General features: G+C 35.5%; 1 protein-coding gene across 3 annotated transcripts in view; it reads left to right on the forward strand.

The window, feature by feature from the left end:
- The window catches only part of LOC582318 (UPF0577 protein KIAA1324-like), a 41,247-nt gene extending 17,538 nt beyond the window's left edge, over window positions 1–23,709 (forward strand). Inside the window, exons 10-25 of one of the 3 annotated variants that reach the window (XM_030973141.1) lie at window positions 462–566; window positions 1,647–1,932; window positions 2,528–2,632; window positions 3,098–3,187; window positions 4,284–4,351; window positions 7,510–7,657; window positions 8,351–8,486; window positions 9,275–9,378; window positions 9,900–10,019; window positions 10,917–11,023; window positions 11,809–11,853; window positions 15,134–15,275; window positions 15,986–16,153; window positions 16,738–16,909; window positions 17,596–17,647; window positions 18,730–23,709. In XM_030973141.1, coding sequence (XP_030829001.1) covers window positions 462–566; window positions 1,647–1,932; window positions 2,528–2,632; window positions 3,098–3,187; window positions 4,284–4,351; window positions 7,510–7,657; window positions 8,351–8,486; window positions 9,275–9,378; window positions 9,900–10,019; window positions 10,917–11,023; window positions 11,809–11,853; window positions 15,134–15,275; window positions 15,986–16,153; window positions 16,738–16,909; window positions 17,596–17,637 — 1,838 coding nt within the window. In that variant the 3' untranslated portion in view covers window positions 17,638–17,647; window positions 18,730–23,709. The remainder of the gene's footprint in view (window positions 1–461; window positions 567–1,646; window positions 1,933–2,527; window positions 2,633–3,097; window positions 3,188–4,283; window positions 4,352–7,509; window positions 7,658–8,350; window positions 8,487–9,274; window positions 9,379–9,899; window positions 10,020–10,916; window positions 11,024–11,808; window positions 11,854–15,133; window positions 15,276–15,985; window positions 16,154–16,737; window positions 16,910–17,595; window positions 17,648–18,729) is intronic. The other 2 variants (XM_030973140.1, XM_030973142.1) reach the window with 2 other exon arrangements.
- Window positions 23,710–26,657: the final 2,948 nt, after the last annotated feature.

Here is a 26,657-nt window from a genome sequence, read left to right on the forward strand (position 1 = left end):
TAAAACAGCTTTGTAGGGATAAGTTGGTAATGGCTGTATTATACATTTTTTTTTAAACTCAATAATTCATCCTGTTAAATTGTTTCATTTTATTATGCATTTTACACATTTTTTATTTCATTTGTTTAGTTTGTAACATATCACTCAGGGCCCGTTGCACAAAACTTACCATTGATGGTAACTTTGCCATCAATGGTGACTACCATGGAAACCTTGATTTTGATTGGCTGTTGAGCCCTGTTACCATCATGGTAGTTGACATTGATGGCAAAGTTACCATCAATGGTAAGTTTTGTCAGTGCAATAGGGCCCAGAGCTGCTAAAGTGCAGTCGTGTTTACTGAAATTTATACATAACCCATCTTTTTTATAAATAATGGGCACCTGCATGTACCCAAAATACCTTGAAACAACACATTGATTCTATATTTAATTTCTCTCAATCCATGTTGATTTTCGTAGCGTGCCAGGATTGTCCTCCGAACACCACACCCGAGTATGGAATGAGCTTCTCATACTGGAACTCTCTGCCGCCTAACATGCATGCATCCTGTGTTGTCACAACAAGTGAGTAATTTCCGTCTGTGAAAACAAATGAGAAGTTCCATTGATATGGAGTCTTTATACCAGTTTCCTTTGTTGATAGTTTGATGTGATATCTGGCTACAGGGAGACTTGATCTCTAAACCTGATTTAGGAACCATGTGTATGAAAAGACCAGTGATCCATGATTCGCTTCATCAATAGTTGCTCTAGGCCATATTTGGGTTATAGATATAGGGTTGGATCATAGGTAGGGTTGGATCAGGTAATGGATTCTTTTGAACACTTTATTGTTGAAACCTGTATGATATAAATGTAATGTAATTGAATTGATAATGTTCATTGACAAAAAGTCAAGGGTCGCAGCTTAAACGATTTCTGTTAACATATTTCAAATTTCAAATTTATTCATGTTTCCAACAAAACATTACAAATCAATTATAAGCATTTAAAACAAATGTAAGAAATACATGTTGGAAACATAGGGGTCCACTAAAAAGCAATGCATGTACAAGTGTGAACACCTCAAATGATACTTAGGAATAATGAGTAATTAAATTAACTAATCTGTAACTACAAAAGGAACTACAAAATAGGGGAAAGAAAAAGGGGGATGCCAACAGAGACGAGAAAGGGACAAGACAATACTTTACACGACAAAGATAGAAGAACACGGTCATAATACAAAGAGTAGCCAATGACAAAAAGAAGTGAGATTGAGGGTACAGAAAATAATACAAGATGATGAGCTGCATGTGGGGTTGAGAAGAAGATAAGGAAAGAGAAATGCGCGTTAGAAAGGAAATAAGCATGAGAAGGCACAATATAATATATCAAATCACATAGTGTGTAGAGACAGGCTGCTATATTATATATTATACATACATAATATCAAGAATAACGGTTCTATGCAAGTAATTTCGATTGATATGATATTAAAACATGGTTGACTGTAAGAAAAAGCTAAGAAGTGCATACAAGTGTTTATACTTGAAGGTTCAACAGTAAGATTTCAGCACTTGTAAAGAATGACTGCACTTTGTGTTTTACTGAGTGTGGTCTTTAAACTCAATGTTTATTCCCCCACCCGTCCCTCCCTTCTAGATGACTATGGCTGTGCCTCACGTGAGGGCTGGATCCTAGCTGATACCTTCATCCACACTGGCCACGGTCACTCCGACGATGCCTACCTCATCCTCGACCTCCAGGTCGATGGATTCCGTCAGGAGGCCAGCTACTTCAATGGCAGGGCTGAAGAGCTGGGTACCATCTCCTTTGCATTCAGTATGGAGTGTCAATCAGAGGATTGTACCCTGTTCTTCTTGGAGGAACTCAATGAAGCCAATGTGATTGAGTATTGGACAGGTCCCAAGGATAAACAGGACTACAGGTGAGGTGTCCCTGCCCCACTCCCCCACCCCCTCCCCACACCCCTCCCCACACCTCCTGATTGTTAAATGTCTAAATATATATTTACGTTGCCTGTATTTCAGTGTAAAATGACAGTTGCATGTGATTTCAATAATGTCAGAGAACATTCTTTCCACATAATCGAACAGATTCTTATACATTTTGCCAGTTCTTGAGTAGGCCTATACCAATATATAATGTATTTATTGCATTTGGGGTCTTGAAAGTATGCAATGCTCCAATGTGGCTGGTTCATTGAAACAAAAAGGCTCTTGAATGCTGCTTTAGTAATGCACTAGGTTTTTATTCTAATATCATACATGTCAAAAAGACTTGCTTGAACTCATATATTCAGTTTGTACATGTTTTGCGTTGATAGCAGTGATTGCTTTTTACTCAAATATAAAAATCAAAACGTTCAGAAACTGAAACCCTCAAAAAGATTTCATGTTCTTCTTCCAGGCACAGGAAAATGTGAAAAGTTTTATAACTAAACTTTGATTTATTTCCTGCATTTATTATTGATGTCATCCTATTCAAAAATTGATTATGATTTCTGTATTTGATAAACACAGATATGCTGTGACCATTGCTGGAAGGAGAAGCTTTACTTGGGCTTTCCAGAAGACTGATGTCAATAAGTTGGACTATGATAACAACCATAAGTACCCCAATGATATGTAAGTACCAGTGATTTATGTTTACGAATGTATTCTGTGATGAGTGATGTCACTTTTAGGCATCTATCTATCCATGCTTTTGACGCTTCATGCTATGGTTGTACAACACATGCTTTGGCAACTGTCCCATGTTCAGTCTCCTACACAAACCTGATTCCTAACTTTATCCTTGAGCCAAACACTATACCCAAACTGCAACTGTAACACTAACCCTAACCGCTCACCCTATATCTTTGATGAAATGGAGGCCAGAGAAATTGTCACTGGAGCATAATTATAGCCTTTTCTTACCATTGTTGAAAGCTCTAAATCTATAATTGTTTGCACTATTATCTAGAATCATCCATGTAATATTTAAAATCATATCACACATAGATAGGAAAAAAGGATTTGTTTGTAGACTTTGCTTTAAAATTTGAGTAATAATGTCATCACTCTATCTTGTCAATGCTTTTCTCTATTTAGTGTGAAAATCTATGACATAACACTCACCAACACAGTGAACGGAGGAGCAGCAACATGTAAAGAATGCCCATTGGGTAGTGACCATACTGGGTAAGTTATCAAACAACTGCATGTCTCTCTTTTAGTGCATGGATATTGAAAATGCTAATATTGATTATTTCATAAAACCCGTCCTCCCACTACGCGTAATGAAAAGAAGAGTTATTAGAAAGTAATTGATAAAGAAGGTGAAGTAAAGAAAGATAGAATACTGCATGATACTGCATGGCAACAAATCAGTAAATCAGTTAATATTCCATGAGAGGATGTTTTGCAGGGTGTACTGCCCATCCACAAACAGGTAGAGAGAAAAGGGACATTGCATGCATAGAGACACCAGAAATGTATTAAGTGCTATATAAAAGCAGAATATTATTATTACGTACTTGAAGACAGAATCATTTTTTACCTAAAGTATGCAAAAAAATACTGAGAAAAATGAGATGTTGCACATTCCAAATACCTACAATGTAAATTATTGATATATATTATTTGCATGTGTCATATACTTTGCTTTTAACTGTTGTAGAGTTTAATGTATGCACACCTCTATGTAAAGGTAGATTTACCTGCTTTAATTGGTGTACACTTGAATGCATGACAAATTTCCAGTATATGTTTTTAAATTTCATTTAAAAATTGAAGGTAGTGACATTAACTTGCTCAGTGGTCCATGCCACTTGAACCTATGTTGATCAAGAGTGAACACAGCTTGTTTTACTGAACTCACAGAATTGATTCATTAACAGAAAGACAATTAAATCATAGAATTAATTGTAATCAATTGAAGGCAATAAGTGAGTAAGATCTGTTTAGGGCTATCAGTATCAAACATATCATTTCATCTCTTTTATCTGTAGAATACAAATTAATGTCACTACCTACTTTCACCTTGCAAGTGCTAATACAACACTAAATTAATGTCATTTATGTTTTTATTTATTACACCATTAATTGTACCATGTTTTAGACAAAAGAATATCATGTCCTCTGACCTTTTTTCCTTAAAATTGACTATCATTTAAAAGATGCATTATTATGAGTTGGTATTTAGATGCATGTTCCATCCCCACTCTCCATCTAACGCTTGACTGATTGATTGATTGATTGATGTTTGCCTCTAACACAAATGCCTTGCTCTGCTCAGTTGTATTCCATGCGGGCCAGGACAATTTATTGATGAAAATTCAAAGCACTGCAAAAACTGCCCAGAAGGTAAGATATGAAGGAGCTGAAAGTTTTAAAGGTTTGAAAATTGTTTAGCCATCTTATTTATTCTCCAATCAAATATACATACTCTGTAATCTATGTGGTGTTTTGTGTTATTGTGTCAATGTATTATTGCCTTTCAACCAACGCTCAAAATACACGGGGGCGGTGGGCGATTCGCCCCCGTGAGCTCCACAATCGCCCCCGTCAGATGGTTCACGGGGGCGATTGCAAAATTAAAAATCGCCCCCGTGGAATTATAAAATAAAGATTATCTTTTCTGATATAACTTTAACACAATATTGAGTATCAATTTTCAAACCTTAAACCAATAAAATGGAACTAATTAGATGGCGCTTTCTCTCCCATCTCTATGAGTATTACCGATACAAACAACAGAGCTCGCAGTGCAGCTGTAGTGCGGCCGTCAGCAGTGGCTATACTGCGCCGGTAGTGCCGGTGTGCACGCTGCTGACGCCCAATATCTGCTGGAGCTGGAGACGATCGCGCAAGGACTGAAACATGGAGAAGTTTTTCGTTGTGAAAAGTGTGAATCCTCTGAAATCTGGTTATTCTAAAAGATTAGCAAATAATGTAACTCGACCAGTAAATCAATATTGAGAAGAAGATCACCAAAGATGTTGCAGGGGCGGATCTAGGCGGTTTAGGGGGTTTATATAACCACCCCCCTCCCCCCGTGGGCTGCCAAGTGAAAATGTGATGTGCATAGAAAAATGCTATCATGTGTCATTGTGTCCAGACCTACACAGTATTAGTAGATGTCAGTAGATGCCAGGAAAATATCACTAATTAACGGGGGTTCAAAATAGCGCCAAAAAATCACCTCGCCGCTTCGCGGCTCCTCGACGATGCTCCGCATGTTTGTAGATGCCAGGAAAACGGGGGTTCAAAATAGCAACAACAAAAATCGCCTCGCCGCTACGCGGCTCGTGGACGATGCTCCACATCGTATTTGGGTTACCCCCCCCCCCCACCCTTAGCAAAAAGCTAGATCCGCCCCTGTGTTTTGGAAGGATATGGTAAAAACTAAAAGTAAAGAAAGAATGTAAATAAGGTTGCTCCGAATAATGAGGAGGACATTGTGTGCAGAGCGGGAAGAAATGGAGAGAATGTCATCACGGAGATAAAAGTCAATAACACGTATGTAACAAGTAAATTTCTAAGAGGGAAAATGCCGACTTAAATAAATGATAATGATAAAATACCAAGGAATTTAGGAGTTTCATGGGTACCAATTCAATGAAAATTTGTATTAAAAAAGAGCCCCCGTCGGTACTAAAAGAGCCCCCGTGAGAGGGCTCACGGGGGCTCTTTTTTTTTTGGAAGAGCCCCCGTGGACAAAAAATTAATTTGAGCCTTGCTTTCAACGTATATGAGCTGAGATATAGATGACAGCACACACGGTTTGATATCCGCAGCATGATCTTAGATATAATTGTAGGGTCAGTCTTAAAAGATTGGCATAACGATTTCTCATTTTAAAGGTAAAGACCAGTTATGGTCATGCGATTGCATTGTGAAAGAAACGTTGTGGAATCGATCAGAAAAGGTTGATCATCTAGCATCTAGCATCTGCAAGGTTCTGGAATCATCAAAATGATAAGAAATTTGGCCCATTCTCCGTAAAGTTACAAGCACTATACACAGAAAGATGTATATGGGACTACCCTATATCTCTCACAGACCATGAGAGAAACAAATTTACCAAATATATGAATTAGTAGGCCGTTTCCCGGCAAATTTGTTATCATCATGTATTAGTCAAAACATATTCTTTCACATGATTGGTAATGAGAGTTTCCATTTCATTTTTTGAAATTGGGGCGTTTCCAATACTGGTCTTTACCTTTAAGCAAGGTTCCTTGTGGGGATAAAATCATTGATTTATGAGAGGAAAAGCTAGTGGATGTTGAGCACAAAGTAGCTAATGCCACAGGGACAAAATGTTGACTACTAGTTTGCCAGGTATTTTTCTAATTTCATGGTGATGATATGATTCAGGAGTTTAATGCACATTATTTGTTTAATTTAAACAGATGACAATTCAATAAAGCAATTGGATATCAAAGATGTATTGTGAAAAGAAAAAAGAAGAGAAAGCCTGTATATATATATATATATATATATATATATATATATATATATACAATTGTTGTCTGGATTAATGCAGCTTTTCCTGCAAATTTGAGCATGGAAGTTTTATTGAAAAATATTGATGAATGCATTGTTATCAAGTATTGGGACTTCAGTTGTGGTTTTTGTTATTTATTTATTTATAGTGGATGTATTGTATGGTGTTGGTTGTGGTCTATTAATTGTTATATAATTATTCATTTTTTTCTCCTATCCTCTTGAATACTCTAAAATATTTAAACAAGGTTTCACAATAGTGCAGACAAAAAATTGCTCTTTCCGATTATGCTTCTTTGAAGGGGTTCTTTGTTTATTTGTACGTCCACCAGACTGTTCTGTTTCTTTGTTCACTTGATGCTATAGTTCAATTTTCATACGTGAAGGAAGTCGTTTTATGTTTTTAACTGGTAAAAAAGGTTGCTTTGTATGGTCTCTGCTAACATGTAGGTAACATACGAGTAACCATCCTGAACATCAGACGATATTATGAAGAAGTATACAAATTTGCAATTCACCGTGGATTTTAATCTTGAATTTGTTTGCATGCTATTTATAGACATTTAATAATAATAATAATAGCCTAATAGTCAACTCCAAATTTAAGATATAAGTGTGGCATATATAACTTCCTTTGACCTGGGACCCATTGCACAAAGCCTTTTTCCAATGACAAATGACAGTTTTTGTTATAAGCTACAGAAATCCTTGCTTCTGATTGGTTATCAACAGATTTGTCACTGATTTTGTCATTTGTCATTGAAAAAAGTCTTTGTGAAACGCTCCCTGGTTTTTTCTTAGGACATGTTTCACACCAGTGGATCAATAATTTTTATTGGTAATTTGATAGCTTCACATTTTGGCACTGGCATTAGTGTGCACACTGCAGGAAGAATAGTGTGATGTTAGTTAGCTGTAAAAGAAGATGAATTGTGTTATTTTGATACTAATAATTGACAATGCAGAGTCTTGTAGTGTGTTTAAGTTCCTGTTATTTTTCCCCTCCAATACAGATATGTATGTACGAGCAAGCGATCCCGTAGGGGAGGCTGCCTGTCTGGAATGCCCATCAGGTCTGAAGAGTAACAAGGGTGAGAGCTGCTACAGCAACTGTCATGTTAGACTGAATGAGAAACACTATGACCTGGTCTTACTGCAAGGGTAAGTGTGTGAAGGATTAGATCATCATTCTAAGGCCTAAAAAAAGGATGTTGTATTGCCCTTTAGGTGCCAAAACATGGGTCGGTCGGTCAGAAATTTTTTTCTTTTCTTTCTTTTTACTCCCTCTTTGGGCTGATATTTCTCACTTTTGAATGCTTAAATACATTTTTTTTCCTAAAAGACTTTTTTTTTAAAAACAACTTTTTTAAAAAGCCGACCGTAGATTTTAAGATTCTTAGGTCGGTCGCAAAGGGCAATACAACATCTTTTTTTTAGGCCTAATGAAAGATGCATTGTATTTTAGATTTAATCAAATGAATTTCAATGTGATTTTTCATGTAAATGAAAGCTTCTTTTCATTATTGCTCCTGCTGATCAAAAGCATTAGAGATGTAGACTTTATGAACGATGGGCTAGTGGACTCTCTTTTGTGCCAGTTCAATGACAGATTATTTTTTTAATGTTATAAGTTATTCATAAAGTAGAAATTTTCTCTTATGCTGGCAAGAACTCTTGTATGATGTTTTTACAGAATGTTTGTACTTTTTAAATTTTTCCTGAGATATCTGTGCTTTCTGTTCCCATTTTGTCCTTGTCATTGTTTGTTTGTCTTCATGATTTTTGTTGTTGTTGTTTTGATTTGTTGTTCATTTTTATGATTATTGTTTATGATTTTCTTATTTTTTCTACCAGGCAACAGTCAGTGATGTCTGGAGCAAGCTTCTTGACTGAGGGCAATGCTTTCTACTATCATTTCAACTTTAGCCTGTGTGGGAAAGCAGAAAGTAATCTAGCTTCATGCATAGACAATTCCACAGCTATTGGCCAGGTATTAAAGCACTTTTACTCTCTAAATATTCCAATGGTGATTTTTTTTGTGTGTGAGGTCATTAGGTAGGAAATAAAGTGTTTATGCTTGAAATGGAGGTCTACCTTGTTTAGACATCAAATCAAAGTCATTCAACTGAGCTGTTTACTTTATGTACATTGTCATTCAGGGCAGTGTGTCTTTAGTTTCTGTTGAAATCCATAGGAATTTTTTCGTCAAATTTGAACCCATTGCCCAGTGCCCGGTGCATTGCACTTGTCATTTGTAAGACGCACCTCTTGACCCCCGGGAATGGTGCGTCATTGTACCGATGGGAGTCGTACATTTTGATACCATGACGCACCTTCCGTCACAGAAAGTGACACACCATTACATTCCATCGACGCACATTTGAGTCAAACATATGACACACCATTTCATGAAAATGACTAGCCAATGACGCACATTTGAGAAACACTTCTGCTTGGAGAAAGTGACGGTCCCATTGACACACCAAATGACGCAACGTGGTAAAGTGACTTACTATGATGCACATATGGGTCAGTATTGTGACGGACATTTTGCGGCCATGACGGTACTGTGCGTCGCGATTTTGGGGAACATGACGCAACCATGACGCACCATCCCCGGGGGTCAAAAGGTGCGTCTTACAAATGACACCTGCATATAGATGAAGTCATCTCAAAAGGTTTATCCACTCGATTTTGCTTTTACAATAGGGACCACCCCACATTGTTCCAATTTTTATGCAGTCAGTGTAACATGTAATTTCTTTCTACCCTACATAGGTTGAAGATGAAGAGGGCGCTATGGTGAATTCCTGGGTGTGTCGATCCCTCATGCTGCCCGGTAGTGACGATGAAAAATACATGACTGCTATCAAACCTATCAGGTAAACTAATTAAGCAATACATGACTGCTTTCAAACCTATCAGGTAAGCTTATTAAGCAATACATGATTTTGTTTTCTTAGCATTGCTAATCACAGATTGACAGTTACACGTGTGTCAGCCAGTCATATTTTACATACAAAATGAATTTGATATTGCCCAAGTTTAAAATAGTTTGTCTGTATACTTGCTCTTGCCAAATGAACTCACTGGAATCTGATTTGTGTGTAAATTTTCTGTAAAATATGCTGAGAGTTTGATGCTGTTTGATAGATATTATAAAAAAATAATTCACAGTATAAATTATAGCTCTTTCATATCAAAAGATGAAGAACACACTGTTAAAAATGCCTATAAAGAAAAGAAAAACCTTGAAAACAATATTTTAAAACAGCATAATGCATTCTACCTCCCTTCTTACAATTATTAAAGTTAAGGATACGTTTGTGCATGTGTTTCAGCTATACTAAACAGTACCAGTATTTTAAACCTTTTTTTCTCTTTTTCCTTTGTGACTTTGAAGCCTTGGAGATACCCTACTTGGAATCAATGATGGAGATAGCTACGGTATGATCACAGATACTATCATCCCTCAGCCTGAGGAAGGACTCAAGGATCTCAAGTTCTACTACCATTCACCACAGTAAGTTAGCAGACCATGGGGGTGTTTCACAAAGATCCTAAGTTGAACTTTTCTCAAAGTTGGGCTTAACAATTATGGAAAACCATTTATAGCCTTAAAATAAATATATTCAAAAGCAAAAATTTAAGTATTTTAGATTTTCATAAACTCCCCATCAAGAACATGAAATCTCCCATGATAATAGAAATATGAATGATTTAAATCAACATTTTATGCTTTTAAAATAACTTTTACAAAATATTTTCAAATGCTAATGGCTTTCCATAATTGTTAAGTCCAACTTAAAGATAAGTTCAACTTAGAATCTTTGTGTTACACCCCCCCCCCCCATTCCATTAAGTGACATTCATACATGTATGTCCAGATTATTAAAAAATGATACCCCCCAAAATGTCACGATATAGATGGTATATGTGCAAATTTGTCTAATTTGTCTTCATTTGTCTCCTCATGAAGTGGAATTCATATAAGAAAAGTTGCGTATAGTAAATTCAAACTGTAGAATTAATGAAGCTTTGTACAATAACTAATTTGGACAAAATTCTGTGGAGTTAAACCTTTGTATGACCTGTGTCAAAGATGGAATTGTATGGTAGTGCTGTAATATTGATCCAAAAGATTGTCTGGAATCCATTGGAATTAGCATGCAATGTTCTAAAACTTGATCGTAATATTGAGTTACACTTATTAACTCATAACAGAGACGCTTTGTGCGGAACTAACTGTAACTCAGATTTTATGGATCGATATTGTTCTCCAGGTTTATTTACTTGAGTATGTAAGAATTAAATTAATGATCAATGCTTTTTGGGGCATGCTATGAACATTTTTAGTTATTTAATCCTTTGACTTTGATGAAATTGGATGTAATTGAGATTACTCTCTATTTCCAAACAGGACAACCAAAGCTTGCCCGAATGGACGTTCCACCATCGTAACACTGCGATGTGATCCCAATGAGAAGGAAGTAGACAAAATAGAATTGCCCATTGCATGCCCTACCGGTAAGATCCTTTATTTCACATTCTTGTTCTCATTTTCCCTTTTTTTTGTGTGTGTGTCAATTATCATCCTTTCAAAAGCAAAAGTGCTGTGAATATTACATACTCCAAGGGAGGGGAGAAACAGTATTATTTTGTTTTATTTGTCATGATTTCAAACTCACCAGCAGCACCTAAATACTGTACCAAAATGTATGTACATTGAATTTTTTTATGAGAGGAGTGCTCTCACTTTATAACTCATTTGGTGCCATTTAGTTCACGTTTATGAAAAAATGCAATAAAAATTATGTACACTTACACAGCTCGCTTCAAAGAAAATCTGTGCTGAATTCTTTAATTTATTGAAACATCAGTCAACCACAAGCTTGCACATGAATTATGTGAACCTATCTGAATATAAATGGCATTTTCTGTGATTATAAGATGCACTGTTTAATTGCAGTTTGGATATACACATACAAATTACATCCTTACCATCTCTTATGATGTAATGCATGATTTTCCAGTAAGTGGTTACTGATATTTGGGAGCTCCGGGATGTAATACGCATGTTTCTGTTATTGTGAGCTTTTTGTTTACTATTCAATCCCTTAAATTTGTGATATGATGTTTACATGCTGGGGAGTTCAGGATCTTAGTTAAACCTCCATGTCAATTAAAATGGAAAAAGTTTTGTGTATTTATTTCACAATTTCTTCTGATAATACAATACATCATTCTTTTTGAAAGTATGAACTCTATATGAAACTGTGATTTTGTTTTGGGTTATGGAATGTCTTGTACAGCTGTAGAGAGTAACCATATGGCAGAGACTACAGTGGCTCAAGCAGGTAAAGTCTATGTTGCATCCCCATGCATGGTGTTTGATGTTAGCAAAGTTTAAAATGGTTCAGTGGTTACTAACCGTTACAGTTGTGCATGGTGAGGCATTCACTATGTTTAGAGTATTATTGTAGAGTTTAGGTCAAACTCCTTGATGCTGCATGCTGCAAATGGGCCTTCACAGATAGAAAACAGAACATTAGAACTCATTATTCATGGTTTGATAAAGCCCCAATTATAAAATTATAGAATGTCAAACTCTTTGTGATGGGTCTATTCATTTTGTGAAATACATAAAATAGAATTACTTGTAACCGTTAATTTGCCTTAGATTGTTGTTGGAAATCTTTGATTACAACTCAAAATTCAATACTAACAAATTTACATTTCTTGAATTATGATATAACACGATACCCCAACTACATGTACCCACCCCCCCCCCCCAAAAAAAAAAAAAAAAATAGGATCACTTAAAGACATGAAAAAAAGTTCACAAGACCTATTACTGTGTTTTGTTTGAAAATAATTCATAAAAAAGAACAGAAGAAAGGTTTTATGCAGAAATCTTCTCTCTAGATAGCATCTCTGTATTCTTGCAGTTCATAAAAGCAAGGTTTACCTAATTAACGAGGGGATGATATAATGGGACGCTTTTGTGCTGTGTTTTGGTGCTGTGCTTTTGTTGCTGACTCTAAGATGAGCATTTCTCTAGTGCCTGCTTTCTTATAATTGGGGTTAAATGTCATAAATTTGGTATGCCTATTTGCTGCATCATGGGCATACATTGGTATCGTTTAGAATAGGAGAAAAATGAAAAATGTTTAAGAAAAGGGGGAATTCCATTCGACCAATAACAATCGTTATAATTGTTGTGATATTCATCTTTCCTTATTCTCGCCTTGATAGAATGGTTTTCTTGATCAGCAAAAAATGCTCTCTGTCCTAAGTTTATGCATTAGCATTCAGTGTTTTGGGCAGAGGGGCTATATTGCTTTGAATAACCACACATTCTTTTTTAATCATCCCTATATACATATATTGAGGGTTCAGTAACACAAAGACGTAACTCCATATTTTGCCAAAATGAATATTTGATATCAAAATGTTCAGAAAAATGTTGGCCAGGAAACACAAAGACTAAACTCCACATAACACCCCATTGAAGTCACTGTCAATGGCTAATGAAACATAGACTTAACTCCTTAAAGGCCAAGTACTCAGTGACACATCTCAAAATGGCCAAAATGGAGTTACGTCTTTGTGTCACTGACCCTCAATATATATATCTAAAGGCTTCTTGCACTTTCAGAGAATTATGGTGGTAAAAAGGGAGATATTTCTCCTCTATATCATATTGGGGTAGAGGAATTGCATATTTATCCTCTTGTACTAAGTTGCTAACAGGTTAAGGTTATATTGTCGTAATTATCATGGACCCCTGCTATTTTGAGTATCTAAGTTATACAAGTGTTTGTTATGTATTCTATCTAGAATTTTCTTTCTTCTACTTTAAAAGGGACAAGTGCTACATTTTTATAGGGGGGAAAACCCTCTTTATTCATTCATCTTTTTTTATTGGGCAGGCCAATAGATTAGACTGTAAAGGTGATGCCTGGGGGTAGAGGGTATAACACTAACTCAAATAGGAGGAGGCGCGATAGCTCAGTTGGTAGAGCCGTGGTCTCGTGACCCGGGATCGAGACAAAGGCGATGCGCTATCCCCTTTGGTAAGGCATTAATCCTCATTACCAGGTCCCTCGGAGTGGACCTAAAGCCATCGGTCCTCTGATTGCTTACTAACAAACATTTATGCTTTCTTAGCGTTCAGGTAAAATAACCAATACTAATAACTCAATTATAAATGGTTGCTTCATATTCTTTGTAATAAAAACAGCACAAGGTATTCAGCGAATGTTCAGTGATTGCTTGTGCTGATGGATATTCATGTATATGATAGAGTTTGCCTTTTGTAATCCCTTGTTATATATACCATGATGTGTGTTTCACCAGCACATATTGTCTCCCTATGCAAAACACAACATGAACCATGATTTAATAGAATGATATTATTTTGAGCTACAAGAAGCCATCTGCATGGTAACGATATTGTGGATCTCTTGTAGTTATGCTTCAGATTTATATTACAGTGTTCACTCCACACTTCATAATCTCTAATATGACATTGACTGTAGCAGTTTGGTGGATTTACTATCCACAGGGCCATCTAGCGACACCAGTGTCTAGTCAATTTCATGAGAAAAATTTGACATCATATCAGCTATGGCTTCATTATATCCTTAGGAGATTTAGTCAAATTTTTGGTGAGGAAGTTTGAATAGCTTAGCCAAGGTGAAATTTTGCTCTGATTGTTGACCGTGCTCACGACACAAACTGACCATTAGTCACTTTCACTTTCGGTCGGGGGTAATTTTTCAAACCATTATTATCAGTAAAGGAGGTTTGATTGGCCTATTCTATGTAAAAATGTGCCCTGATGCTAGAAAAAGTGGTCAAATTTATTGACCCCATCAACTACAATACAGTCAATTCAGTTACTTTTTTGCCCTAAATGACCATTTGTATTGAATTTTGTCCAAAATCAGGCCAAATTTTCAGTCATAATCAATCGATATCTAAATTCAAAACAAAAATATGCGTTATATCAGAAGTATCAATCTAATTGACAGTTTGGACCGCTTTGGACATTCCGATCTGTGGCTAGCATTTTGCTGTGCTACACTGGTTAGAGATGTTGACGCAGGAGCTGAAAAATTGGCCTGTCGTGGCTTGCCAATGGGGGCGCTATTAATTATAAATCCACCTTATTTGATTATTGGCTTGTACCTGCGCATATGTATATTCATATCATGTGCTGAATAAAGATTATTATTTGATTACTGTGTTAATTAAAGGTACTAGATGAAAGCTGTCTTTTTTAGTTGGAACCATATAAGTTACTAGACTTTTGTTTTAACAAAAACCTTTTTCTTGTTTTCTTTTTTAAATTCTTCGTGGAAGATTATATTTACAAGAACACACTACTTGTGACCAATTTATTAATAAATTGAAGCAAGTTATGAAGTCTGCATAGAATCATATGCCAGAGATATAAGCATGTATGCATTGTTACCTACCATATTGCTGATGTTATATGTCACAAATGGACTGAGTTTTAACTGAATCACTTATTGTAGTGCATGCAAATCCAATACCAAATAAACAATGTAATGGCAGAGGTATTCATTCCGTGGTAAGAACTCTCTCCCACTTTTTTTGTCCCCTTACCAGGTACATGTGATGGATGTACCTTCCACATGCTGTGGACCAGTCAGTATGCTTGCCCAGTCTGTACCAACGATGACATCGTAGCCATCAAACAGGAGTGTAAACACGGACAACAGGTCACCAAACACGTATGGAACGATACTGCGTAAGTATGACAAAATCTACCCTGAATCCTTAAAAGCTTTGACAGCTGTTCATGGGGACAAATAAGAACAAATAAATATGATTGTATGGCGCTCTTGTCTGTCACGCCTGGCGCTCCATTGTTACTACCCTGGTTTCGGCATGGTTGCAATTGCTGCGCTCCAGCATTTCAAGGAATTAATTCCTGTCAGGTCACCAGGGTCAATTGTTGCAAATGTAGATTAATGTCTTGCCAAGGGCATGAATTATGATGACTTATCCCCTAGACAAAAAAGAAACGAAAGCCTCTACATAAGATAGAATTGGACGAAAAATCCTTTCATAGGCTGTCAGTTCTGTTTTATATCTTATTTGGATAAATCACATAAAATTAGTTGGTGAAAATGCAGTGCCCTAGTGAATAATTATAATTATTCACATTTAATAAAATTTTCTATGGTTCTGTCGTTAAGCCTTTGATTATAGGAAATTTGAATAGTTCAGTGATATTCTTTTACGTGATCAGTGTCCACAAAAGATGAAGAACTATGACTGCCGGTATAATACATGGTAAAACAGTCAGTGCAGACGTGTCGACCCCCCACCTCAAATCTTCTATCCTTTCTAATATTGTCTTCTTGTCATCATTCTACATGCACCACTGATAAAAATTATGCATTATTCATATAAAGTGTAAATAATTCTGAGGTTGTTTAATTTATGTTCTTGCAGGAAATGTGTTGGTGGTATTACCTTACCTAGTGACAAGACAACAAAATGTGTAGTACCACCCTGGTACAGTCAAGTTCCTATGTATGCACAGATTGCCATAGCAGCCTTCGTAGGATGTGCCATACTGCTCTGCGCTATGATCGTTTGTGTCTGGAAGAAAAATAGAAAGTGAGTATTCATACATCTCTATATCCGTTGTATAATAATAATAATTGTTGATATTTTTATAGTACTCATATCCACCACACTAGATGCTCCAATATTGTCCTGTCTCTTTAATACTAGGCTACCTATTTTAGTGCTCACAGTATTCAAAGAATTCCTTCCTATCTGTACCTATTGAACACATGGATGGAAAGTGGCAAATGTTGATTAACGTCATGCCAAAACACTCTAATGCAATGACCTATGTATCTCTAGTCAAATAATTTAATAACTTACTCGCATGTGAGACGAAAGAGAAAGATATATATCTCGCCCCAAAGATCCAAGTTTCTCCTACAAGTTTCTCCTAAGTCATAGCATAGCTTTATTATATCCCAACATTCACAATTTGGTTGATGTAAGAAGTTATCCAGTTGTAATGCGAGCCAATACCTCTTCCATCGCCCCCTCCTCACCCAACCCTTTGCCCTGTCTAGAATACAAGTATTAATTCCTTTTGCGAAATGCTCTAAAGGCCATTCAAAAATCTTTTAGATTGGCTGATACCATTAAAATGAATGTACCCCTTTTGATGTTTTCTCTTCCAGACTTGAATACAAATACCAGAAGCTGGCGAGTTCTACATCGGGCGAGCTCCCAGCTGCTGACTCCTGTGCTATCGATGAAGACGACGACGAGGATGAGGTTCATTTTGAGGATGGCAATAAAAAGTCCAGGTCCTTCCTCAGCAAGTTCAAGTCTCGTGGGAGTTCAGATAAGGTAGGGGCCTTCCTAAAACCTGTCAGGAATCTTGTCTTGCTGAATTGGAAGTGTGTTCATTGTTGAGTGAAACCTTTCTCTGCCAACTACAGTATCTCCCTTTCATTTTCTTCTATTCTTCTGTTTACTGTGGGTTTTTTATAATATTTTGTTATAGTTTTCTCTCATATAGGGCAATATATTTCGAACTAAAATTATGAACATATAAGAATATAAAATTGGGGTTCCATAAATGAATCATGAAGGGAAGAAATAAATATTTAATATTTAAAAAAGTATGACTGCATGGTAGATGTATATGTTTTTGGATTTGTAGCTCTTAGATGTAAGAACGAGTTAGAATAGACGTTGTATATGTGTAATGTATGGTACTCTATACATTCATAAGGTTTTTGATTAATCATTTGCTGTGTATAGTTTATTAAAAATAAAAATAAATCAGCATTTTTATATAGTGTGATGTGACATACATTCTCTTTATCTCTGTTGATGCCAACGTGTCATATCCTCTAAGAGCTAGGCAAAATCTATGTCATGCCAGTTTTCCTTTGCAAAGTTTTGATCTTGGAATAAAAAAAACTCAAACTACTTCTAATAGTGCTTTCCCAGTCCATTTTAGCTGAACTGCTGCAGTGGTCTCATTTTCTACCCACTCCTTATTCCCTCCCTCTCACCTATCTTCACAGGAACATGCATACATGGAGGATTCACTTCTGGCCATGCACTAGGTCGCATACAGTAAATCAGATTCAAATTTTTAAAATGTTCTGCATGTCCATTTTGATGGTTACAAGTTTTGAATTGTCCAATTTCTAACAGCTTTTCTTATTTCTAAATTGCTTTATTATTTCAAAATACAGAGACCAGATTTTCATTACCTCTTCTCTCAACTGTAGGGTGCATTTTGGAATTTTGCCTAATATTTTTGTTCTTTTGAGAAGACACTGTTACAGAATAAACAGTTTTGTATGCTCATGTAGTTTAAACAGAAGTATTTGAAGCAGCATAAAATACTGCAAATTCATTGCTCAATAAGATGCTCCAATATGTATGCACGGTTTCTTCCCTGAAATTTTATTTTCTATTTTTCATAATCTGATTTTTCCATTCACTTTGATTCATTTCATAACCATTTTCTCTTCTTTTTTTCAGTTTATCTCAAAGTTTTGCACGTTTTCATTTGGAAATTTAGGGGGATGCTTTCAAAATCAAAACTCTCTCTCTCTCTCTCTCTCTCTCTCTCTCTCGCTCTTTCTCTCTCTATCTCTTTCCCTCTTTCCCTCCTTTTTCCCTTTGATAACTTGATTATTTTATTCATTGTGCACTATCTGTTCATGCAGTAATGTTATGTAGCATTATTTTCAAATAATTAACCGAGGAGAATGCTTAAAAAAGGGAAAAGGAAGTTCCATATTTTTTCGCTATCAGGACTTACTACGATGCATTCGCAGTTGGTGTTAGCCAAGCCCTAAGTTGTAGAGTTACATGCTGCTTTGTTCATGTCAAACCCAGATATCACTTGAGACAATTGCGATGATCTCTAAATTCTTAGTCAAATCTCACCCATTATCTTCTGAACATAGAATGCATGTATTTAGGAGGGAATTCACCTCAAAATGCCATTAATCAGGGATGCCAGTTTTCAGGCCCTGGCGAGTTATTTTCAGACCATAGTTTAGGCCTTTTTGTGTGCAAAAGAGCTCATTCTAGGTGATTTTCAGGCCCTCTGATCAGTTCTAACGGCATCCCTGCATTAATTCTGTAGACCAAATCATTGATATTCTCCTTCTGTTCTCTTTCTTGTTTCTTACCCCTAACAGCAAGGGTTGCTTGATGGTCCTGACATGGAAGCCTTCCGTATGCAGGATCAACCTTCCATTATGACTCCATTATCGGAAACCACATGATGATGGCGAGGTGACACATTCCTGTCATTTTTTGTCAATTTTTTTGTTAGGATAAGAAGTCATTAGTCAATACAAATACTTTTTGAACTAAAAAAAAACAAAGTTTGTACTAAAATCAGTATTTTGTTGCTCTGTTCCACTAGTGCAGAAATTAGATTTTTTTTTAAACAGGAAAGGGCTGATCAAAGCTTTAGGGGTTTAGACTGATGTCTAAATCATCAACAAAATAATGGACAGTTATACATGTAAGTCTGCAATGCATTCAATTTGACCTGTATTTATTACATCTATAAAATGTGGTAGTATAATTTGCTCAGGTGTAACAAAAGCTGGTTAAATTGCATGAAAGCTTTTTTTTATTAGGGGGGGGGGGAGCATGTAAACCGAATTAAAAATCCTTGAAAATCCTTGAAAACATGCATATTATTTTTAGCCATTAGGGGCAGCTATATGTGATTGGAAAGATACCTTGATGAGTATGCTTCTTTTGAAATGTTACAATAAGTTGTTATAAAGAGATTGCCTGGGTCACACCGAAGTGATAATCAGAGATGTTGGTGGTAAAGAGATGGCAGTTTGACCCCTGTTACTATCAATCCATGTGGCCATTGATTGAATACAGTTGTTTGATGACTACATAGCTGCCAAACATTCCTATTTTGAACCACATATATATAGTCCTCTTGTTTTCTGAAAACATCTGTATGAATGCATGTAAAGTACACCGTATTGCTACTTTTTGCTTCAGAGATTCAAAAAAAATGTTCGTAGTGGATAGTTGACGGGTATGTGACTACAAAAATACATAAATTTGAACAATTTGGAAGAGACAATACTCCTATTCTTATGCCTTAGTCACATCACCAAACTGACTATAGATACCGACTCCAAACCGACTGAATATTGGCCGTTGGAGGCAATGTGATTTCTTGTTTGATCAGGGGGGCGTTTTCACAAAACTTGTCTTTAGTGACAAATGACAGTTTTTGTTATAAGCTACTGAAATCCTTGCTTCTGATTGGTTATCAGCAGATTTGTCACTGATTTTAGTCATTTGTCATTGAAGAAAGGCTTTGTGAAACAGGTCCCTGGTGTTGGTCTCGTTAGTGTGACTGGGGTTTGAGGCAGGATGTAGCGCCCATGGCATAGTAGGGGTTCAAGTTTACTACCGACAGTGTACTTCATCGTGATGTTGATATCCAAGTTTTCATATCAATATCCATTTGATAGGGATTAAAATTGTCCGTGATGCGAATACTATTGGGATATAAAGTGTGTCCAATGTTTTCTCATTGCAGAATCAGATGAAATGAAGATATGAAAGGCCACCATGTTTATTGCTTGATTTTCTTCTAAATTAACATGTTGGACGCGTTTTTCTTTTCATATAACATGTATTTAAAAAAGACCCCAGTCTAAATTAATTTTGGCATAGTATTCACTGGGTAAATGTTGAGTGGTCAAAGTTTCTTAACATTCCATCTCCTTGCAGTGTGAGACATCTATCTTACTGAAGCATGTGTTTTAAAAGAATAAGATCTAGTTTTTCATTTCTCTCATGTTTCCAATTTTGTGGTCGACTCTTCTGTCCCAAAAGTGAATATTGGAGATAGCTTGGAGTTAGAAAATGCTGTCTTATCTCTTGTATTTCAAAAGGGGTCCATAGATTATTGATTGGATCATATCATAGTTGAGACCTTGTCTTTCAAAATATTCATGATACATGTTTTATAAGCCTGGTGGCATAGACAGGTTTTAAATAAACATAAAGATAAAGTCCCCCCCCCCCCCTTTTTTTTCCATCTATTTCAGAAAAATCATTTCGTTCATTCATATTAACAACTCATTTGTGGCTGTTACGTCCATTAGCCAAAAGTTTATTTTTTAAGAAAAAAAATCTGTAAGAGAGCAGATGTGATCAACTCATTGATAGAATTCAGTGTCAGAAATACTTGATGGATACTGAGAAACCCTTATTCCACTGCAGAAGACTGGAAGTAATGTCCATAGGAATTTGTATAGTACATGTATGTTAAATATTTAGTTATTTCTAACATAACCTTTTAGGCTAAGTTGTATAATGATCATTAGTTACATTATTTTAACTTGAAGAAAAATAAAGAAAAATATTAACTCTGTTCAGTTTTTCATGATTTTTGCCTGATTTAATGTCAAATTGTTATCTTAAGTTTAGTATTGGTGACTTTTCAGCATAAGAAACTTTGTTTTCCAATGTTATGCAACATTCCACTGTGTGCCTTGATGGTATATGTTCAGTGTTGTCATGCATGTAGGGTGGTGGGATAGAAAGAAGACAATATTCCTTGATATTCTAGGGGTACGTTTTTAAGCATGATTTGTACCTCTTTTGCTTTGTTTGTTTTTTTGTTGTTTTTGTACTTTGGATGTACAAATTCAAACTGATTGAATCAAATCATCTGTTGTGCACCAGTAGAATCACTGAGTGCTTGTATGAATGTAAACTACACCTAATGATCTATTTGATTTACTTGAAACCAATCCAATCAGTTGTTGGCAATGGTTTCATATTAATTATAGATTTCACAGGTAAATGAAGTATTCAAAGTATATCTGTCTATCTATATTGTCTTTATGTCAAGTCTTATTATTTTTGTGAAGTGAAGAAAAGGCAATTTGATTCAGAATTGTGCATAATTCATTTTACTTGTAAAGGACATCTACTTTCATGATTGTTTTCAGTATTAAATATTACAAAATCATAACCATGGTGTAGGGTAATTCATGGCTTTATATGTAGATGTGTAGGCCAAAAATTCAGGAATGGATTGAAAGCCATTTTCATAATTACTAGCAAGTTTAGTGAAGATTTGTTTTTTGTTTTTTGGGGATATGGGAATGAGTTAAATTACTGGTACTTTCCTTTTACATTTTGTACTTCTTAATTTGTGTACTCCTGTTTAAGTACTAACGTCTATGTTTGATGCCATTCAATAATGGAGGATTTTGCAAAAGTACTAACAAAAATCATTTCATTTAGTCAATGTGTGCATGTTCCTATCTGCATTGTACTTTATAGACACTGCCAAGGTGCCACTGTATTGTATATCATACAGTACACATGTACAGTTAGTGGGTCACAAGATTTGTAGAAGTTGTATAAAATTCATGATGAGAAGGTATTTTGCCGGTGGGGCGTAGTAGTTAGCATGGTATGCAGGGTTGTTATTTATTAATTGTGTTGAAAAGTTATCAAAGTGATATGGGCCTTGAGATTAATTTTATATCGATCAATGAATGTACAGTATGAGTAATAACATGTGCATGTAAAGGCCATACAGGATAACAACTATGAGGGTATTCCGGAAGCTAATTTTAATAGCCATTTATTGGAGAAAAATCAGTAATTTAAAAATTTTATTCAGTGAATTAATGCTTGCCATTCTAAAAGCTTCTAGTGATTTGATCTCAATATAGCTAAATGTAGCATCTATTTGATATTTTCAAGTTGACTCATACTAATGCTACAAGGATCCTACATACAGCTAATTTTGAGTATTTTTAGAATTAGTTGTACGATTTAGGACTAAAATTGTTTATAATCCAATTAAGTAAATTAACGGCGAAGATATACAAGATTATTTTGTAGAATTTTTTGTCAGTAATTAGTGTAAGCCATTCACAGTTAAGTCCATAATTGAAAAGGGCTTCCAGGATACCCTTGCCTCGTTGATATGCTTGCTAATGTTAATTCAGAATGTACTTCAAGTTACATGATTGCTTAATTAATTTCAGAAAGCTGTACATTTTGATGAAAGTGTCTTGGTTGAGAATTTATTTTCTCTCACTCACTCTCCATATTGAAGCTGATTATGTCACATACATTGTCTGAAAATGTGCAATCTAACAAATACATGTATTATTGAAGAGTATTTAATAAATGTTTATATATTGTTTGGGTATCAGTTTATTGTATTATGAATTGATAAGTTTACTAATAGGGAGGTCCGGTTATGTATATCTTATATGTGTGTATAAAAGCCTTAATGTAATTCTCTCTTTTGAAAATATGTTCACCGCAATTGTTGAATGTAGTAACACTGAATGTTTCTCGTAGTCTTATAAGCAGGGTTTTCTTCTCAAAATTGTATGTATTCTCTGTAGTATTTGGTTTCACTCGACATCGTGAATGAGAGTGAAAATGAGGAAGATAAGTGGACTCTTACTTTCCACATCAAAATTGACTTCCATTGCTTGAAAAAGAAAACAAATATCAATTTAAAGTCGATGTTGAATTTGCAACACTTCTGTGCATAGTCTATCCTTGTCTTCATTTTATCATTGGAAAACTGAGGATTTATTCACCTTCAGCACAAGATATGATTCTCAAATTTATGTCTTCTAAGTTTATTGGAAAAATGAAATCGTCTAAATGAATACATTTTGAATATGCTGAACATCTTATGCATCACTGGCACAAATATTGAAGCTATTGTTCATCTACACACATACATGTATAGGTATTTGTGCATCTTTGGCTGTCATTATGACAAGTCAACATTGTTGTTTCATGTTCACAGTTTGATGAATGATATTTGTAAACTTGTGAGAAGCACGTAAGATTATCAAATTGTTGCACATCTCAGCAAATCTACATTTGTATTCTATTTTTCCTTAACTTGGTATTATATTTATGAGGATTTGGTACAACATCAAGCATCATTTATTTCTCGGCAATGTACAAGATGTGCTATCATGTTTGTCTTTGTCATGACTTCTTGCAGTTCATGTGTACTTCAAAGAGTACTCTTGTTAAGAGTATATTCATATGGTTGTGAAGGACATATTTGGGGATAAACGTTTCTCAGTTTCATTTAAATTATCTATTAAAATTCAAAAAAGAGACATCGCAAATCCATCCTACTCTCGTTGCCTACTTTATGCCTGTGTGAATATGCGTGATAATTGAAAATAATGTAAGAATGAATTTGCAACGAAAGAAAAAGAAGGAGTTTGTGGCAATCATGAAAAAAAGTCGACAATTTATATATACATGTATTTAAAATACTTTATTACCTAAATGAAAGAAACATACAGATCTAAATTCATTAAACTACCTGAATTTGACATCGCTTGCTATGCATTTAGCACAGGTATAGTGAACCATGTCACTTGTACAAAGTGATATATAAGATTGGGTAATCGAACCGATCGATGTACAGCAGTTTGTTTAACTCCTACATAATATTTCTTAAAATTGAAGTATCATAAGAGGTTTTTTCTTTTACCGGTACATCTCTTAGATGAGCATACATATTAGACATGACATTGAAGAATATGGGCACATTTAAGAGTTCAGTTTAATCGAAAGTGTGCCGTCAACTTAAACCTCCAAACAAAGGAATAGCCAATATCTGGCATGTAAAGTGTTTCTTTGTCCAATGTATATTTGTTTTCAAAAGAAAGCTTTTAAAGTGTAGTTTCTTTAAAAGCACATGTCAAATATGCAGAGAAAACAGGGGAAGATTTGAAATTCATCTACTAATATTACTGCTGTGGAAAAAAGAAAACAAATATGGCAAGGCCCAAAAAATTGCAAAAAGCAAGAAGACCTTTTAGAAGGTTGGATGAAATGTATTGCACAGAGGAAGGGAGTTGCCAGAAAGCGCAATAATGGGTACCAGTAATGAAGCAACCACACTGACAGTAAAAACACTTTTGACTTGCCGGTGTTCAATATACACTGTAGTATAGAAGCATGATGAAAAGGAAGGTATTGAAAAGTTGCTATGGAAACGAGCAATTAAGACTCCTGGGTCGATCTTGCTTCAAAATGGCAAGTCTTTTCATGGTAAGTGGGCTAAGTGTTTCCATGATCATACATGTCAGAATAATATTTCTTTCTTCAGCAAGCCAAACAAATTGGAAAACAATGGAAGAAATATTGAAGGTTGGGTGATTGAAGTATTGCACAGAGAAGAAGTTGCCAGAATGAACAATAATGGGTACCAGTAATTGCATTTTCAAGTACAGTGAAACCTCTGTAAAACTAGATGGAATTTTGACTGCGCGCAGTCGAAAATGATGCCTCCGCCATAGAGCAATTTGAACTAGAGAGTTACTTGACCTATTGTGACCTAAGGTCAAGCCGAAAATTGAGAAATTTGTCATTTTGTGTACAAAATGAATGGCAAAGTGAAGTTTCTAGTTTGGTCTATAAATCAGCTTAATTTTACTCTTTAGAGTTTAGTTATCATTTATTCAAGCAAAATATTGATACGTAACAACCTCAAGTATCAGAAGTCCTAAAACAATACAATACATAAGATTAAGAATTAATAACAATAGAATACAAAAGAAGTTCATAAAACAATGAAATACATAAGAATTGAAATAGACATGGACAATTTTTTTATGTGATAATGCCCGATAGGCTTTTTAGAAACTTTTTGCCACAAAATCAACTCTGTAAAAGCTTTATTTATGTAATTGTTAATAAAAATCATTATTCATGAATTTGATTTGCATAAATTAGCATAATTGATAAAATAAGTAATTTTCAGCAAAATTATAGCGAGGTCTCTTCCTTTATGCAATTGCATAAATTAGCATAATTGATAAAATAAGCAATTTTCAGCAAAATAATAGTGAGGTCTCTTCCTTTGCGCAATTTCTCAAGACACGTGCCAAATTTCGAGGCAATCGGCCCCTCCCCCCCCCCCCCCCCCAGTCAGGGAGGTGCTCAAAATAGCCCAGTTAAGTACGGGTTAAGTAACGGAACATATTTCAAGTGGTTCTTGACATATCATGACAAGTCCTATACATGTAGTCTGAATTTTTCAAGTTGACCTCTATGACCTTTGACATACATGTACTCCAAAATCTAATCTGATCGTTTTCCTATGGTGATATATATACTATCCTTAAGTTTGAAGTTTAAAATCTCAAATGGTTCTTGAGATATCGCGATAACGAGCTGAAGACATGGAATTTCACAAGTTGACCTCTGTGACCCTTGACCTACGTGCTCCAAAATCTAAACAGATCGTCTTCCTATGATGATACATACTATCATTAAGTTTGAAGTGAAAATTCTCCAGTGGTTCTTGAGATATCGGGATAACAATCTCAATGTATGGAATTTCATAAGTTGACCTCTGTGACCCTTGACCTGTGACCTACGTGCTCCAAAATCTAATCAGATTGTCTTCCTATGGTGATACATACATGTACTATCATCAAGTTTGGAGTTTAAATCTCCAGTGGTTCTTGAGATATCATGATAACAATCTCAATGTATGGAATTTCATAAGTTGACCTCTGTGACCCTTGACCTTTCACCTACGTGCTCCAAAATCTAATCAGATTGTCTTCCTATGGTGATACACACTATCATTAAGTTTGAAGTTTAAATCTCCAGTGGTTCTTGAGATATTATGATATGGTGATACATACTATCATTAAGTTTGAAGTGAAAATTCTCCAGTGGTTCTTGAGATATCGCGATAACGATCTCAATGTATGGATTTTCATAAGTTGACCTCTGTGACCCTTGACCTTTGACCTACGTGCTCCAAAATCTAATCAGATTGTCTTCCTATGGTGATACACACTATCATTAAGTTTGAAGTTTAAATCTCCTGTGGTTCTTGAGATATTATGATAACAATCTCAATGTATGGAATTTCATAAGTTGACCTCTGTGACCTGTGACCTTTGACCTACGTACTCCAAAATCTAATCAGATCGTCTTCCTATGGTGATAAATACTATTCCCGAGTCTTAAGTTTAAATCTTAAATGGTTCTTGAGATATTGTGGTAACGGTCAAATGGGACGGACGTACGGACGGACGTACGGACG

Source organism: Strongylocentrotus purpuratus, unplaced genomic scaffold (genome assembly GCF_000002235.5).
Source record: "Strongylocentrotus purpuratus isolate Spur 01 unplaced genomic scaffold, Spur_5.0 spur5_scaffold_6, whole genome shotgun sequence".
Lineage (NCBI taxonomy): Eukaryota > Metazoa > Echinodermata > Echinoidea > Camarodonta > Strongylocentrotidae > Strongylocentrotus > Strongylocentrotus purpuratus.